Source organism: Mercenaria mercenaria, chromosome 11, assembly GCF_021730395.1.
Source record: "Mercenaria mercenaria strain notata chromosome 11, MADL_Memer_1, whole genome shotgun sequence".
Taxonomy (NCBI): domain Eukaryota; kingdom Metazoa; phylum Mollusca; class Bivalvia; order Venerida; family Veneridae; genus Mercenaria; species Mercenaria mercenaria.
In genome coordinates, this window is record NC_069371.1 from 71,988,882 (window position 1) to 72,006,472 (window position 17,591).

The 17,591-nt window shown below is 35.9% G+C and overlaps 1 protein-coding gene across 1 annotated transcript; it reads right to left on the bottom strand.

Annotated features, from left to right (window-relative positions):
• Positions 1–1,859: 1,859 nt before the first annotated feature.
• Positions 1,860–12,133, bottom strand: LOC123531099 (neurogenic locus notch homolog protein 3-like). Its single transcript, XM_053518190.1, has 9 exons — positions 12,026–12,133; positions 10,581–10,626; positions 10,055–10,137; positions 7,225–7,321; positions 6,760–6,854; positions 5,392–5,560; positions 4,317–4,424; positions 2,735–2,871; positions 1,860–2,020 (listed from the first exon to the last, which is right to left on the bottom strand). Exons 1-9 carry the CDS (start codon positions 12,131–12,133, stop codon positions 1,913–1,915), a joined length of 951 nt encoding a protein of 316 aa, XP_053374165.1. The 3' UTR covers positions 1,860–1,912.
• Between the last annotated feature and the right edge of the window lie 5,458 nt (positions 12,134–17,591).

The following is a 17,591-nucleotide window of genomic DNA, read 5'->3' on the forward strand; positions in this document are numbered from 1 at the left end:
AGAAACAAAAATTCATCTTCTGATGTTCATAACATGACCAAACTTCAATTTGAAAGAAAGATTATTTTAGCCAAATCTGGAGGCCAGTGTCTTTAAATTGTTTTTTTTTTTTTTTTTTTTTTTGTGCACCTGTTTTCGGGACGGGATTTGAAAATACTAGTATCGTCGAGATAGCCGGAATTTTGAGATAAGAGAGCTCGAAATATCGAGTTTCAACTGTATTTACAACTTTTAGTCATTAGTCGTATACGGTGAATACAAATCGAGGGGTGTGAGCGAGACTGTAACAAGTGTTCCTTTATATAATATGCTCATACAACGCTATCGCTGTGACCTCTCAAATTGCAGACAGTTGATCAAAATAAAGTAAATTTGGGTACCTCAACGTCGTTTGTTCGTGCGTCCGAGTGTGCACAAAACAAAAACTTACTGATAAATATAGATATTACGTAACATATTCAAAACAGGTTAATTTAATTCCATTATTCTGGAACGTAGTATTCACTGACAAGATGATGTACATGTACAAGCTTTGTAGTTTTTTTTGTTTTTTTTTTCACAGAGATATGACGAGTTTATTGTAACTCTGGATGAAAAAAAACTATGTAAAATGTGCTTTTTATGGTTATCTTATGTTAAACAATACTGACCAGCTGTTCGCTTGTATCTGAAAATACGTAGCCATAATCTGCATGTCAGATGTTCGGTTTGCCAGTTCATAGATGTTTTCTAAACCTAAATGAAGAATACAACTGGTCTTGTATATGATTCATAAATTGCTAAATCCATTTAGCAAGTTTAATCAAGACATAAAAGGCGTATGCAATGTACTACGAATGGATGACAATGAGAGAAATGGTAACAGATCAAGAAGGATAATTACGAACTGGTAATTTGTAAATTATAAACATAGTTGTCTCCCATTCATTTACCGGGTATCATATTTGAAATGATGAAAAATTACAGCACATAGTAATAGTTCATCAACAAAGTTATGTGTATAAACTGTACTATATGCATTTATTCAAAATAGTACATGTGTATTGAAACATAGTATAGATATGTATTTCCATTTAAATATGAATTTTTACAGGTGACTTTTACAACGAGCCGTTTAAATAATTATTTGTAGCTCTACATAATTTTTGTTACTTAGTCGATTTAAAAACATTTCATGAGAAATTTCTCCTTCTAAAGTAGAAATCTTAAGATAAAAATATTCTATCGACAAATGGGCATTAGATACGATTTGTTTTGTTTTGCGCATTTAAATCATATTCTCTGTAATGTTCTAATTATATACATGTATAAACATTCGGACCCTTAAAGGGATTTGTATGTTAGATGACTGTCTAAGACAGGCTTGCTTTATACTACAGAAAATGGGGCCGGTAGGGTGGGGGCATTTTTGAGAGTGTATGGTGGCAGCATATGGTTTGTACCCCCCCCCCCCACCCCCCCACCCCCTCGAAAAAATGGCAGAAAAATTGTTATTTCTCAGAAAAGATATAGATAAGGAAAGAAGTCAATTTGGGAGAACGTATAGATGCACTGATATGGATCTGATGTGACGTCTGTTTTTCTTTTTTTTTGTTTGTTTTTTTTTCATTTTGTTTTGTCTGAAAATCTGGGTAGGTTTAGCAGGCCGCCCCCACTCCCACCCCACTCCCACCCCCACCCCCGCCACGTCCGCCCCTTTTTCCAACCTCCTCCTAACTTTGAGTTCGCCCCTACGCCACTATTTACAGTATGATACAGGCATGTATACATTCTTAAATCAGGCACGCTATACGCTAGTGCGATACAGGAAACAGGAGTCACTTTTCACGAATACAGATAAGTGATCATTACCAGCACACAAATACATACAATGTTGGACAGGAAGCAGCAAGTAAAACGTTGTAGTCATGTTTCAGTACTTACCTAACCAGTATTCTCCCGAGGCATTCCCAAACCCTTTCGTGTAACTGTCAAAGCTCTGGTTAAAATTTTCTGATCCGTCGAATCTATGTTGAAAGACCTGTAAACAGTCTTAACTTCAGCATTTAGTTACAAAGGGGGATGAGGGTGGAGGGAGAGGGGAGCAAAACGTAGAAACTTGCCACTGCTTTCAGACACTGGTCTTCCAACTTAGTTCTATCATCTTTAAAAAAAAAACTATAATCATCTGATACAGAACTATAGATGTTTTGAAAAAAAAACTATTGTTTCTTTAGTGTTAATACGCTAGGTTTCGAAGTAAGGATACATATCAAGCAATCATATGATAATCAAATCAGTTTCATATGTGGCGATATTGCCAGTATAAGATACTTTGCTAAACCTAATATTATATGTTACTTTATCCATGGCTAAGCAGACACCTGCATTTAGCAACAATTTACCTTAGAAAAATGGACATTTGAGCCGCGCCATGAGAAAACTAACATAGTGGCTTTGCGGCCAGCATGGATCCAGACCAGCCTGCGCATCCGCGCAGTCATGTCAGGATCCATGCTGTTCGCTTTCAAAGCCTATTGCAGTTAGAGAAACCGTTAGCGAACAACATGGATCCTGACCAGACATCGCGGATGCGCAGGCTGGTCTGGATCCATGCTGGTCGCAAAGTCACTATGTTGGTTTTCTCGTGACGGGGCTCATTTTATTCTAATTGTAATTTATCTTAAGCAACCACATGTCTCAATCTCCCTGATTAGTTGCTTGATTTATACAGGTTTGACTGTATCATACTTACTGTCCAACCACCGCCGTCAATATCCATCTCACAAAACACTTCCAAATACTGATGTGTTCTCCATAGATGTATTCCATACACACCGGATGTGTTTCCAAGGTTCATGTTCAGGATATCGTAACAGTCAGTGGGAAAAACTACAGATTCGTATAAAAAAAAATAAAGACATTTTTGTCGGAAATGCTTTAAAATGCATTAGTTTCTCAACATTATAATAACACGTGCATTCTTGCGTTTTCAAATTTATAAAACAAGTAAAAATCTCTGTTACATACGCATAGCTGTTACATTTTCTACGTTCGAGTAATCATAAATATATGTTATCATCAAGGAAACGTCAATAAACTTATTGTATCTGACACTGAAGACGACGATAGAAAAGTATAAAAGACCGCAAATCATTTTAATCACAAAAAAGTTGATGTGACGCTTTATTACCGGCCGCAGGTATATTGGAATGCAACAAGTAGTAAAGCACATGGAGACTGGGCGATTTCACTTGATATTTTACCGATTTGCGATTGGCTTATCGCATTTATGGAACGCCCTTATTGCAATAAAGCTGACACTCTGTATGATATATATAGAGAATGTCTTGTGACCTGAATTCCTTATTTATTATTTCATATAACTTATTAAAACTTTCAGTGGTGATCAATATTGATACCTAGTTGTGCATAAGGGATTTTTAAGATTCCTCTTTGTTTAATTTCATTGATTATGGTCTTGAGTTTGTTTTTTGTTTTTGTTTTTTTTTGTTTGTTTTTTTGCTCTATATGTCAATTAAGTCCAAGTGAAGGCATGAATCACATTTGTAATAGTTCTAGTAAAGTATTTCAATAGTCAAGAAATGTGGCCTGTTGAGCTAAAAGTTATGCCATACATGGAAGGGAAATATATTGTTATTTTTGCTCAGAACAATAACTTTCGGAATTAAGAAATATATATTTCATAGGTCTACTTGTACAACATGTAGAATGGAGTTATTTTTCCTATGTAAAGCGTAATGGTATGATAAAAAAAACAAGTACGATATTCACTCATAAGTTACTTTTTAGCCTGGTATAACTTCTGGCCGCAGGAAATCTTTCGACTTGTTTACATTTTGTTTTTGAATTAACAAGAAGTCGTCGAATTCGATTGAACGAACGGCTGTTATTGACAATTCGAATAAATTACAATATAGTATATAGAGGTTATTACTGTTTGATATAACAAATAGTTATACATCTTATAAATTTGCTTCCGTAACCTGATACAGCTCTAATTACATATGTTTCCACCATTAATATCACTTGAGCCGCGCCATGGGAAAACCAACATGTGGCTTTGCGACCAACATGGATCCAGACCAGCCTGCGCATCCGCGCAGTCTGATCAGAATCCATGCTGTTCGGAGTGTTCGCTAACGGTTTCTCTAATTGTTGTAGGCTTTGAAACAGAACAGCATGGATCCTGACCAGACTGCGCGGATGCGCAGACTTGTCTGGATCCATGCTGGTCGCAAAGCCACTATGTTGGTTTTCTCATGGCACGGCTCATTTTTTCTTTGCTTAGATACTTGACTGCTGATAGCACTTACACATGTTGCAATTTTTCCCTTCATATCCCGAATCACATACACATACATAACCATTATTTTGGTTAAAGCATGTCCCATGTTCACAAGGTTGTGCGTCACAAGGTGATGCTAAAGAAAAGATGTCAGTCTATATACATTCGCATTCATTATTTTAGTCAAAACATGTCCCGTATTCACAACGTTGTGCGTCGCAGTGCGATGCTGCTAGAAAAGATGACGGAGCATATACATTCGTATTCATTATTTTAGTTAAAGCATACTCCATGTTCACAAAGTTGTGCGTTAAAAAGTGTTGTTGCTAGAAAAGATGAACGTATATGTGTATGATATTCAAAGTTCATTAAGCTGGTGATGCATTTATGCATTATGCCAATTGTCAGAAATGATAAACCACACATATTTTTTTAAATGCAGCAACATTTCGAGGGAAATAATTACTTCACAAGTAAAGTAGATTTGTTATTCCAGCCCTTTTCGACGGGTAGGTATTACAATATGAGTTTTGTTTAAAAGAAAACAACGAAATATACCTAAGCTTTCGAATCCCAAGGAAGATTTTCTACCTGGCAATTGCAAATGCATTGGAAAGCTGAGAACCAGCTACTAGTATTGCAACATATTAACCCAAAGATACTCTTCTAAATCAAGGTTGTTTTCTTTTTGCGTAACTGCTTGACGGTATTCCAGGATTTGACTTCGCAGATATTTCAATCTTAGTTATGTTGACCATAAGCATGATAAACGGTCTGCTGAAAGATTACATTGCTGATATTTATTTGAACGTTGAAGGTAATTAATGAATCAAAACATGAACAAAGTTCCAATAGACACAACCACGTTAAACGAATGCAGACCCTTACTATGAAATCTTAAAGTATCGTGACAATATACACAACATATATAGACAAAGTAAACAATACGTTTGTAGACAACACGAAAAACAACAATAAATGTCAGAACACATTTGGGTACCGCCTAAGAACGGCCAGCGGCAAAAACAACACTCGTGAGTTTGAAGTTGGCATACAATATTTTCCGGTCAGTATAATCGTGTTATAGGTTCATGTGATCTTACGTGCGATAGTATGTGTCCCATTGCAGCCCTTGTTACAAAGATCCCCGTCACAACATCCTCCGCAGACGACATCTTTAATTGTACGGACATAAATACTAGGTTGATCACGAGCATCTTTCAAATCGCGACCCACTATTGACGCACTGCTAACACCAGTAGATGTACAAGTCTGAAATATAAGCACACCGGTTCATTTTCCGGTTAAATACATTTGCATAGTTTACATAAATAACGCCAAAATGATAAAATGTATTTTGGATCTTTCAGGGCAGTGTATCTGCAATGAAAACACATGCAGTACTTACTTAAAAATTGGTATCAGTCGACATCATGTTTGAGCATCAATTCCTCATCCTTATTTTTCATTCGATATTATATTGTCAGTTTGTAATAAAAAGACCTACTAATATCAAAAGATGTTTGTTTAGTTTGTTCAAAAGATGGTTGTTATGCTAAGCATGAAACTGACTGATCGATGTATGTTGCTATCTATCTATTCTCTAATTTTACCAACAATATAAAAAAAATGTTGTTACTACATATATTAATACGTATGATATATAACTTACTGTGACGTGGCCATTTCAAGTAAATACAAAAAGCATAGACATCTACCTGCGCGTGTATATATAATAAATTCTTACGTGTCTGTTGGAGCATCTGCCTGAATAAACAAAGTCCCCGAACTCCTTCCGAACGGTATCAACAATTTCTGTATTTATATTTAAGTGTTCCGGTTGCACATGCGCACATTAAAATTTTGTGGTATACTACATCCTTACTAACCAGATTAGCCCGATTGATACTTTATAAATGGTATCAGTAATAGGAAGACCAAGATGAAGCAAAGCACATGCCCTGTAATGTTTTTACTGCACTGAACAAAACAGTTAACCTGACACTTGTTATTTTGCCAATATCTTAAAACATGACCGGAAGTACTTTTTTGAAAATTAGGGTGCGCTTAGAAAAATTAGTCGCGTGTAACATCTCAAAGTTTCAACAAAGCATATAATTTATTCAGTCAAAAGTACACTAACATGGCTGGAATTTAAAACTAGCGATAAATGTTATCATTAAAAACAAAACAAGTTGTCGCTTTCTTAAAATTCAACTTTCCCGTTATTTTTGTGACTTTTAAAAATGGGATTGGTAGTAAAATGAATAGAATATATCTTTGCGTGATAGAATGTTTTTGAAAATTTGAACTTTTATTTACAAGATCTTGACCAAAATATATGTATAATTTAGAAAAAAAGTACAATCAGTATTTTGTTTTAATATTGGCAAAAGATTAAATGACTAGTAGGTTGTTTTGTTCAGTTTATTTCATAATTTGGGGCAAATGTGATTAATAACTCCACTTACTTCTCCCTGTTCGCAGAATTCTACCGTGCCGCACGAGTTAACGTCTACTTGAACTGGACAGTGGTAGCCTACTGGACCCCGAAGTGGTGGATAACCTATAACAATATATAATTACTCACTGAATGCATACCCAAATGTTGGTTTTATTTATCAAATAGTCAAAGCTTCTGAGTGTTTTGTTTTTCGCCTGATTTATCACGGTTTAGAGTTCAGAAGCGCTGTAATTGAACCACGAGGACGTGGTTACGAGTGGTTAAATATTCAAGCATTTGAACGATGAAAGTGAGAATAGAAATATCTGGCCCGAGGTAGCTGTTATGGCGTTAACAAGGCTCTGCTAAGCCAGTTATTTCCATCCGCATCATCAACTAGTGATATATTCTTTTTTCTTGCAGGCCGTATTCTTTAATTAATAGAACTGAAGTAAAAGAATGCTTTTCTTTTGAACATTAATTATAATTTAACCTATTTCTCCGCATCCAGCGGCGTTACACAGATTTGAATCACAACACTCGTGACAACTTCCAGTGTTTGAACCCCGGCTAGTCGCATTCAGGCATTTCTGAAACGAAAATCAAGATAGATAATACAGATCCGAAAACATATACATTTGTACTAGCAAACAAAATTAATTAGAAATTGACCCAGTTATTACAAGAACAAAGAAATATTTGAAAGTTTGTATTGATCAAGCAACCATGGCCTTTGCGTGGTTTATCGTCTGATTGACCACGGTTCAGAGTTTGGATTCGTAGGAAGTAGCTACCTGTACGCAGAAACGCAGTTGCGTACTAATCGTTTGAAATGATGAAAAATAGAAGGTCCAAAAATGGAATAAAAATGATTGAGGGGGGGGGGGGTAGCTAGTAGATGTAAATTACTTCTCTTTTTTAATCCAAACATAATGTCAATGTCTCGAAATGGCAAAGGAACAAATGGAAAGACGTAATTAGTTGAAACCATTATGTGAAACGCGATGGGCTGCACGTTCTGAAGCATTATACACGTTCAAATCGGCATTTTCTATAGCCTACTCAACTTCCGGACAGTTGGTCGCAGAACATGGGGATTCAAAGGTTAGAACGTATCAATGCACCATTGAGAAGTTTGACTTAATTGCGATATTAGTTACAACTGAACATGTTCTATCAGGCCTTGTCGGTCTATGTAATCTTGTATCTGGCAGAGACTAGTCGATGAAAAACACGCTGGGTTGGAAATAATAAGGCCTCGTCCAACATCACCCAAACTCAACGTTTATACAATTCTGAACGTGTTTGCTTCCATGCCAGTGTCAACTGCTACAGCTGAGCGATCATTTAGAACCATGTGTCGGGTGAGACCTACCTAAGGAGCGCTATGATAACTAAGAGGCTTTCTGGTTTAGGGCTCCTGAACATGTTTTCGTTGTTGTTGGATTTAACGTTGCACCGATACATGGCAGGTCATATGGCGGCTTTCCAGCTTTTTAATGGTGGCCGGAGGAAGACCCCAGGTGCCCCTCTGTGCATTATTTCATCTCAAGCGGCACCTGGGTAGAACTGCCGACCTTCCGTAAGCTAGCTGGATGACTTCCTCCTGAACATTTACAGAGAAAAATAACTATGTTCAAAGACAGTACTTGACATATTTTCCCAGAAAAAAGATAGGAAACGGAATTTCATAATCAATGAAAATATGTAGAGTATTTACTTTGAATATGGTTTTACCATTTACGCCTTTTTCAAAACTAAACCTTAATGTCAGTACTGTACACTATATATAAATAAAAATGCAAATTGATTTTAGTTAAACTTGAAAATTAATTAAGATGTATGACTCAATATTACATAAATCCGACTCATGATAAACGGTTTAAAATCAATTTTAAACGCGCCATTGGCCTTCCTCATTTTAAAATTTTTCCAGGGGGGCATGCCCCCGGACCCCCCTAGAACGTTCACACCTTCGGTGCTCAAACCGCTTTGCGTACACGTTATTTTACCCTAGCTACGCCACTGGGAACTGAAGCACGGGGGCGTAAGCACGACTGGTTTTAAATCCAAGCATCTGAACGAAAAACTGTGGTAAATCAAAAAGGACTTAATTATTTTCATTCTTTCAAGCTCATTGAAATATAATGATATAAAATAATTATGCTGAAATATATTCATCCGAGTAGTAATAAACTTGACGTCATACGGCAATTTTACGTCATAACTGACGCCATAATGTCCTCGCAACGGCTCGCGCGTCAACCATTGTTTGAAGCAGGATATCAGAGCTTGATTTCCTTCTTTGTTTGACTGATAAAACAAATCTAATCCTGTAAGAATGTACATTTTACCTCCATCCCTTCAATTCACGCATGCATACACGCATGGCACGCACACATGCACGTACGCACGCAGCTTCTAGCATCAGCATGAGCGGAATAGTTGAACAGTAACATTTAGTGGATCCGTTCCTATGATCCAAGAGGACCATAAATAACAAAACACTAAATCCAGCTACTCGGTGACTTTGTATGCACGGTCGACACTTGATTCTTAAAGACTGCTGTTGTGGAAGTTTTTCAGATCTTATGAAGCATAGAACACGACCCAGCAGAATTTATTATATTATATTTATATTTTACTTAGACAATTTTCTAGTAGAGAGAAACTTACACTCGTGTGCACTCAGCCAACATTGTACGCAGACTGGCCAAACACATTGGTCACCCTTTCCACTGCACATACCTAAAACAAAAAACTTGTACGTTATGTAATAAATGCTTTTATTTGGTAACGATTAAAATATAAAGCCGTGTGAGGTTAGTCGTAGTCTTATCTTTCTACCTACTCTTTATTGACGCGCTAAAATTTGAAAGTCCTTTTCGGTACTGCCCTTCATAGTATTTTTCTCTTGTTAAAAAACGACTGATCCGGTGAAGAAAGTAGTTTTATACAAGAATACAAATCTAGTCCCAGTTTGGAACGGTAACGCTTTTGTTAGTCTTACAAGAACAGACCAGTATCAGGGAATCTAAATTATAGAGAAGTATTCAATAAAAAAAACTTTCATTAAGGTAGTGGACATGTTATGACAGTCGGCACTTTCCGTTCGATTCCGTACTCTACGTATACGAATGAGGCATGTTCCGCTTGCTATGAAAAAACGCCAATGTCCTGTTATAGCTGAATAATTTCGAAAAAGCATACGAAGAAATACGTTATCGCACGGAAACTGTCGAGTTTCATTACGGGTGAATTACTTTAACTGATCGCTTATGCAATTTCACTGCATGTTTGTTAATATAGTCAAACTTAAATACCTCATTATCAAAACAATCAGCAACATATCTACAATGTCTTGGATGCGAAACCCCGTCACATTGCAAACAAGAAAGGGCATTACCTGGAAATAAATATGACATATTGTAAACATTTTACATCATGGTATAAAAATTGCATATAGCGTGTGTCAACAACTTCGTCATATTATTTTTAATTAAGGTAGTGGGCCCGTAATGACAATCGACAATTTCCGTTTGTTTACGTAATCTCCGTATGCGATTTCGGCATTCTCCGGTTGTTTTGAAAAGTAATTTCTGCTACGGCCGAAGGATGCCGAAATCGCGTGATGAGGATACGTAACGACACGGAAATAGCCGAGCGTCATTCCGAGTCCATTTGCTCATTACCTTAAGAGACACCTTCATGCATGTCAGCAGTTTGCAAACAAAAAATACATATATATGACGAGAAGAAAAACGGAAGTACTCCTCAACAAAATAAATGTTAAATGTGCAGACATGCGTAATTTATAAGTTGATACAATAGCTATGAAATGTTACTTGCCTGAGAGGAACAGCAAAAAGATGATGGCAAAACCAAAAATCATTTTCTGAAAATAAAAGAAAATAAAATAAATTTTAAAGATAGCATATCATTTGCTTATGTTGTATTAAATGTATGCCTGATATAGAATCAGAATCAGTCACCTACTATTAGATTACTGGTTTAATTATGTCGTACATTCCCTCATTAAAGTGGAATTATACGCATATTTCAAGTAAACATCTAGCTGAAATAGATGTCTGTGTAAAAAGGCTGGAGGAAGTTATAGCTTTTAACCAAATATACCAAACTTTTCCTGTTACCAGTACGAAATAGTAACTTTCCAAATATGACTTTTCTTATTTTGACAGGGGCAGTCTTTGTAAGAAAAGTCAAATTGCATGCAGGAGTTGCTTCCCTTCAACTTCAGAAATCTCTACCTGTAGGTAAGGGAAATCACTGCCTAGAAGATTGAAGAAAATAACTATTATTCTATTAATCCGATTCCTTTATTTCTAAAGCACCATCTTCAGATACTTATGCAGCATTATCGTTAATTTAACACATTTAAATGCACAGCAACCGAAAATTGCTTTTATAAAACATTCACCAAAACACACTATGTGCAGTAGATGCGCATAATGCCACTTTAACGCCACGGGAGCTTTACATTTTTCAAATGGCGGGCATTTATTAAGGCCCTCAAAGAACTAACAAAAAACTATAAATCCAATCTCCAATGAATGAATGTTTAACAACTAGAGATGTTTTTGAGAAAAGCGCATGTCTCCCAAAACTGCCTAATAATCTAAATAGTAAGTCAGTCTATATTTTATTTTATTGACAAATTGTACAAGTTTGGTGAAGATCGGATGAGAAATGTTCGACTTAGAGCGCGGACAAGCTTTGTGACAGACACACACACACACACACAGACAGACACACACATAGACATTAGAAAATCAATATGTGTCCCACGCCACTGTGCGGTGGGAGACATAATTATAGCAGTACCATAATTTTGGTAATCAATGATACCCTAAAATAACCTTTTTTTTCATTTTAGGGGATGCGTTATTTGGTGGGAGAGTGTTTATTAGGGAAAACCATTTCACCGTGAAACGATGCACTTTGCCATCCATATAGGCTATAGGTCTAAAATTTTATACTTTAAACATTTGTGAATACGAGCCAATACTGGTCTTATCTTACTTTTAAAAGTATTGAACTGAAATCGTAATTACGCATGTAAATAGATCCCTGTTAATCTTGGCCACAGTTTCCAGCAAATTGTTAGATTTATGTTAAACCTACATCTTCAAAAATCTTAAATAACTTACCTCAGGCGCCCCTTAAATAATGATACCAATTTGAATTTATTAATGTATATGTATTTGGTAGAATTGGACCTTATCTTTAAAATTATCCCGTTCATAGCAATACCAAATTAATAACACTAGCAGTACTTCACGGCTACTAAACCCTAGCGCCACCACCGAGAAGTAGTGGTAAGGAATAAAACAGATAACGCAAACCATACGCTCAGCGCCACCACTACTGAATTGCGCCGCCATTTTTAAAAAATACTGGCATATTTCTTCTAACTTAAAGGGAGATTTCATTAATTCTAATGTTTGTCAGTTTAAGTGTTATTCGCATATAGACTATTTGTACGCGCGATAATGTTCTTATAGTGTCTCTATGCATCGAAATCTAGTTGGAATACATACAGATATCAACATGTAAACGCGTGAATCAGGAGAAAAGCTCTTGACACCACAATTTACATAATATTTGAACGAATTTACGGTCGACATGTCGTAAACGTGTTCTTACAAGGCACTTCATGTTCCGATTTTTGAAATATGTTCTACAAATGAAAATACAGAATAAAATGTTAATTTTACTCACCTGTTTACACTCTGGACCGGTGATAGCTGCACCACAGAAGTGTCGACAGTTAATTTCTTTATCACCACTTGGTGGTGGCGCTAGGGTTTACTAGCCGTGTATTGTAAAAGGCTCAAAAATGAACACATTTTTAATCATGTGATCTGAGCGGGAATGTCAGCGTTGTTTGATCACGTTGGCGAGCAATGCCCGTCGTCTGTTCACATTTAGCTTGTGTATGCAATTCAAGCTGCATTTTTACGTGATCTTTTTGAATTTTGATCAGAATGATTGCCTTGATAAAATCTAGCTCGCTAGGTCAAATCAAAGAAAAACCTTGTGTAAGCAATAGGAGCTGCATTTTACACTGGATCTTCATGACATTTATTCAAAATGTTTGTCTTGGTAAAATCTAGGTCAAGTTTTAATATGGGTTATCTGGGATTAAAAACCAGGTCAACTGTTCGAATAAAAGAAAAAAAAACATTTTGTATGCAAAAGGGGCTGCATTTTTCAATTAACTTCGTGTAATTCGATCAAAATGTTTATCATGATAAAATGTAGGTGAAGTTCGAATATGGGTCATCTATGGTAAAAGACTAGGTCACGCGGTCAAATCAAGGAAAATCTATGTGTGTGCATATGCAATAGGGGTTGCATTTTTCACTTGATGTTCCTGAAATCTTATCAGAATGATTGTTTTGATGAATTTTAGGTCAGGTCTGATTAGTATTTATCTTGGGTTAAAAATAAGTCAATTAAAAAAAAGCTTTGTGTATGCAATAGGAGCTGCAGTTTTTCATTAGATACTCATGAAACTTGAACAAAATGTTTTTCTTGCTTATGGGTTATCTTGGGTTAAAATCTAGGTCACTGAGTTTAATAAAAAAAAACCTGGTTTATGCAATAGGTGGTACACTTTTCGTTAAATTTTCGTGGAGTTTAATCAGAATGTTTTTCTTGATAAAATTTAGGTCAAGTTTGACTATTGGTTATCTGTGGTCAAAAACTAGGTCACCCAGTTAAATCAAAGACAAACTCTATGTGTGCAATAGGGGCTGTATTCTTCACTTGGTAATCGTGAAATGTGATCAAAATGATCAGCTTGATCAAATCTAGGTCAAATTTGAATATAGGTCATCTGGGATCAAAAACTAGGCCACTCAGTCAAGTCAAAGAAAAACAAGGTGTGTACAAAAGGGGCTGCCTTTTTCACTGGATTTTCATGAAATTTAATCAGGACAATTGCCACGATGAAGTCAGGGTGAAGTCTGATTATGGGTCAACTGAGGTCAAAAACTAGGTCACTCAGTCAAATCAAAGAAAAACATGGTGTATGCAATAGGGCTGTATTTCACAAAAGACATTTATGAAATTTGATCAGATTGTTTGTCTTAATGTAATCTAGGTCAAGCTTGAATATAGGTCATCTGGGTTGAAAAACTAGGATATCCGGTCAAATCAAAGAAATATTTTGGCGTATGCAATATGGGATGCATTTTTTTTCAATGGAAATTCATGAAATTTGATAAGAATGATTTGGATGATTGTCATATGAATATATTAGCCCTAATGTTTTTCAGGTTCCTATGTCAAGGTCACTCAGGTCTTAACATTGAAAACAGTTTCTGTAGTATTTGTTGTGAAGCCTGTAACTTACACCCTTCAAACTTGGCGGGGTGATTAGCCAATTGGAGTAGACGACCCCTATTGCTTTTACGATCAATAGGTTAAAGGTTAAGGATGCGGCAGCCGGAATGATTCCTCTCTGTTTCTTTCTTTAAAAAATACAGAAAAAATAGAGAACAGTTTCTTCAGTCACACTTTTAGCAAGATCATTCCAGGTGTTCCTCAGGTAAGCGGCATAGTACCATTTGGTTCTCTTCTTCCGTTTTGGGGACCTTATATGTTTATGATTTGCCATGGAACGCGGATATGTTAAAAGGTGAGCTGTTAGAACACCCCCTTTCAGACCTTACACCGCCCAAATGTGGCGCAATTATTAAAAACAACACAAAACAATTATATAATAACGTCATATTTTCATTTAAAGAATTCGGTTTTCTTAACACATGTAGTTTTGTACATAATGATAGTGATTGTCTTGGCCTATAAGTTATAACGCAAAGAAAAGAAAAGAGAGGTAATATCGTGCAAGTTTAATATTTTGTAAAGATCCGCAGAAAAAAAGACGTAAGGAGCAAGTAGTTTGAAGTAAGAGATCTTGACCACTTGGCCACGGAGGACACAAAGGCCCCTGTTTCATACACTAGAAGTTTTATTTTACATTTGTAGCATTATGTACTGAAGTTGGTGTTTAACTAAATTTCAAATTTTGTGGTTTCTTTTGTGGCCGATAACGTCCATTTTAAGGCCGTGAGACATTTTACCGTCAGTTGATAATATGTCGCGGGCAACTTTCAAATCCGCGTGAATTTATGTCGAAATGAAATTGTATAAAATATCGCGGCCAAGAGAAACTCTCGAGGTTTTCTGTCACGCATCTGCCGTAGAACGTAGCAAATTACAGACGAAACCGCGACTTTTTGGGTCTACACAGTAGAATGAGCTATGCTTGCGTACCTTATAAAAAGTTGAGTTTAAACATTTAAGCCTCGAGTTTTTATGCCTAGAAACGTCTTTCATAAAAAAACATTTATTTATTTATTTATTCAATATGACCCATCTGTAGTTTATCTGCATCCGCTAAAGTAAAAACTTTAAAAATAAAATAATAAAAAAAAGAGAAATCTTTCTGATGTCATGTAATAATTTATGTATTCGGACCTCGGACACATTGGTTTGATTATAACTGACTAGTAAGCCGTTCAGTAGGTGTGCACTACTATTCATAAATGTAATTATATGCCATAGAATACATATCACAAAACAATTAAATTACAAATGACAGAAGTGAAGAAATGAAAAGAATATGTTTCGTATCAAAAGTCCAAGAGATTTGCAGCAGACGTATGACGCTTCACTTAAAAAAATAAAAAGATGGTGCCTTTTGTGGCCGAAAGTATAATTTTGAAAGCTGGTCATCCAAGCCTCTTTTGTTATCAGTTATGAAAGAACTGGGTAAGACAATGAATGACCGCTTCTGGATGTTTCTTTCTTGCCTTTTGATGTCCATTTAGGACATTCTCGATTGGACATTCGCAATCTGCACTACACTCTCTATGAAGTAGACAAAGGTTAGTTCAATGTAGTATCTTGTCCCTATGAAAGGTTATCTGGTTTGGTCTGATAAGGTCAAAAGCCACCCGGCCATTTTGTCTTTGCGGTTATTGTCAGCCACTCGAGTGACCGCTTTAAATGCTGTGTTTATATGGCTATTATAGCCAACTGAGTAGTAACGAAACTCGAAAACACTCAACAGGTTAGCATGCAACAGTTCGTTAAGGTATGATAACGTTTCGATGTCTGGTGACCCCATGCTTTTTTTTTTTTTGGTATCAACTGAAAGGGTAATGTTCGCTGAACAAGAATTAGTTAATAAGATGATCATAATAATAAATATAATGATAAATCCTACACTGTATGCAGTATCATTGAATACTATCAAGTAAAAAATCTATAATATATTTTTGTCATGTAATTATATTTTTCTATTCAGTAGACAATACACTTTCAAATGAAACCAAAATTATATGAGCATACCAGGCATCAATATTTGATATTTTCATAGCACTATTATATAGAACTCGCTTATTTGTGGACCGGATACCTTCAATTCTGGAAGCAGTCCATTTTATGCAGGGAATATTTAGGGGAATCTTTACAGGATGGTCAACCACGAAAACACGTGCGTGGCCGATAATGGCACACGCGAGTTTGTTAACCATTTTAAACGTGTGCAGTAAAATGATTTTGCAAGTTCCTGCAAAAGACAAGAAACTGAAAATTAACAGAGAAGAGACCCATATATGTAAATATTTGCGGAATTTCGACTTGTTCTCTGCAAACTTAGGCTGGACATATTTGACTGCAAAACACTTTAAGAAAATAACAGTTTTGACACCAAAAGGTGTCTTTTTTACTTACGTTAGATTTTGATAAGGGAAGCAGTTTGCCCAACGTGCATTGCGGTTAGCTGAGCATACCTTTTTCCTGTGTATTTCACTTGATACTATCTAACAAAAATAGCTTTAATATGCACTCTAAATTGAACTTTTACGACAACGTTGGGTTTAATTGGTAAAGAGTAAGAATATTTGTGTGTTATATTTTAGCAGTTGGGAATGTCTCTAGAAATGGTGTTCTGTATTTTGACAATGTCTTTTGTGTTGGGTTTAATGCCGTTTTTCAACAGTATTTCAGTCATGTAACGGTGGGCAGTTAACCTAACCAGTGTTCCTGGGTTCTGTACCAGTACACACCTGTTCTCCGCAAATAACTGCCAACTTCCCCACATGAATCAGAGGTGGAGCACGAATGATTTCAGATACAATGTCGTTTATCAAATCGTAACGGAGAACATACGGGGCGCCCGACGATCGAACTCCCGACCCCGTGATCCGTAGAGAGTAAATAACACAAGTATAAGATTTCGAGGGACATGATTTGTACTCCTGCGATCGCAAAAAAAAAAAATAAAATAAAAAAAAAAAAAAAAACAGATTTTGATCATTTGTATTCGTTTCAACTTATATATTTTGATAAAATGGAAACCGTTTGGGTTCTAACTTTTTGTATATTTTTCTAAATGAAAATAAACGCGACTTCTCATAGATTGTATTCAAAAGGAGTTTGACTCATCAAAGTCAATATATTTGATTTTTCGTCAAATTTTGGGAAAAAAAGATTCAATTTAGCATACACGTAATTATTAAAATAAACATGTTCTAAACATTAATAAAGTTATATCAAAGTCCCATATCTAAAAGCCATACAGCGTTATTGCGCGTGTATCAAAATGTCCCTGTGACATGTGCACGGGCGGTCCAATTAACTCCTGATCTCTGTAAACTTTAAAGAATAAGCGCTGTTGTCAAATACCATTTCTTTTTGTTGGATGAAAGTCAAATAACTTCACATTACATTCCGATAAATAAATATTTGCTCCCTTCATTTTAAATGTAACAAAAGTTGAAGTAACATTTGCATAAAAACTGTATACTTAATCCCTTTATAAGAACA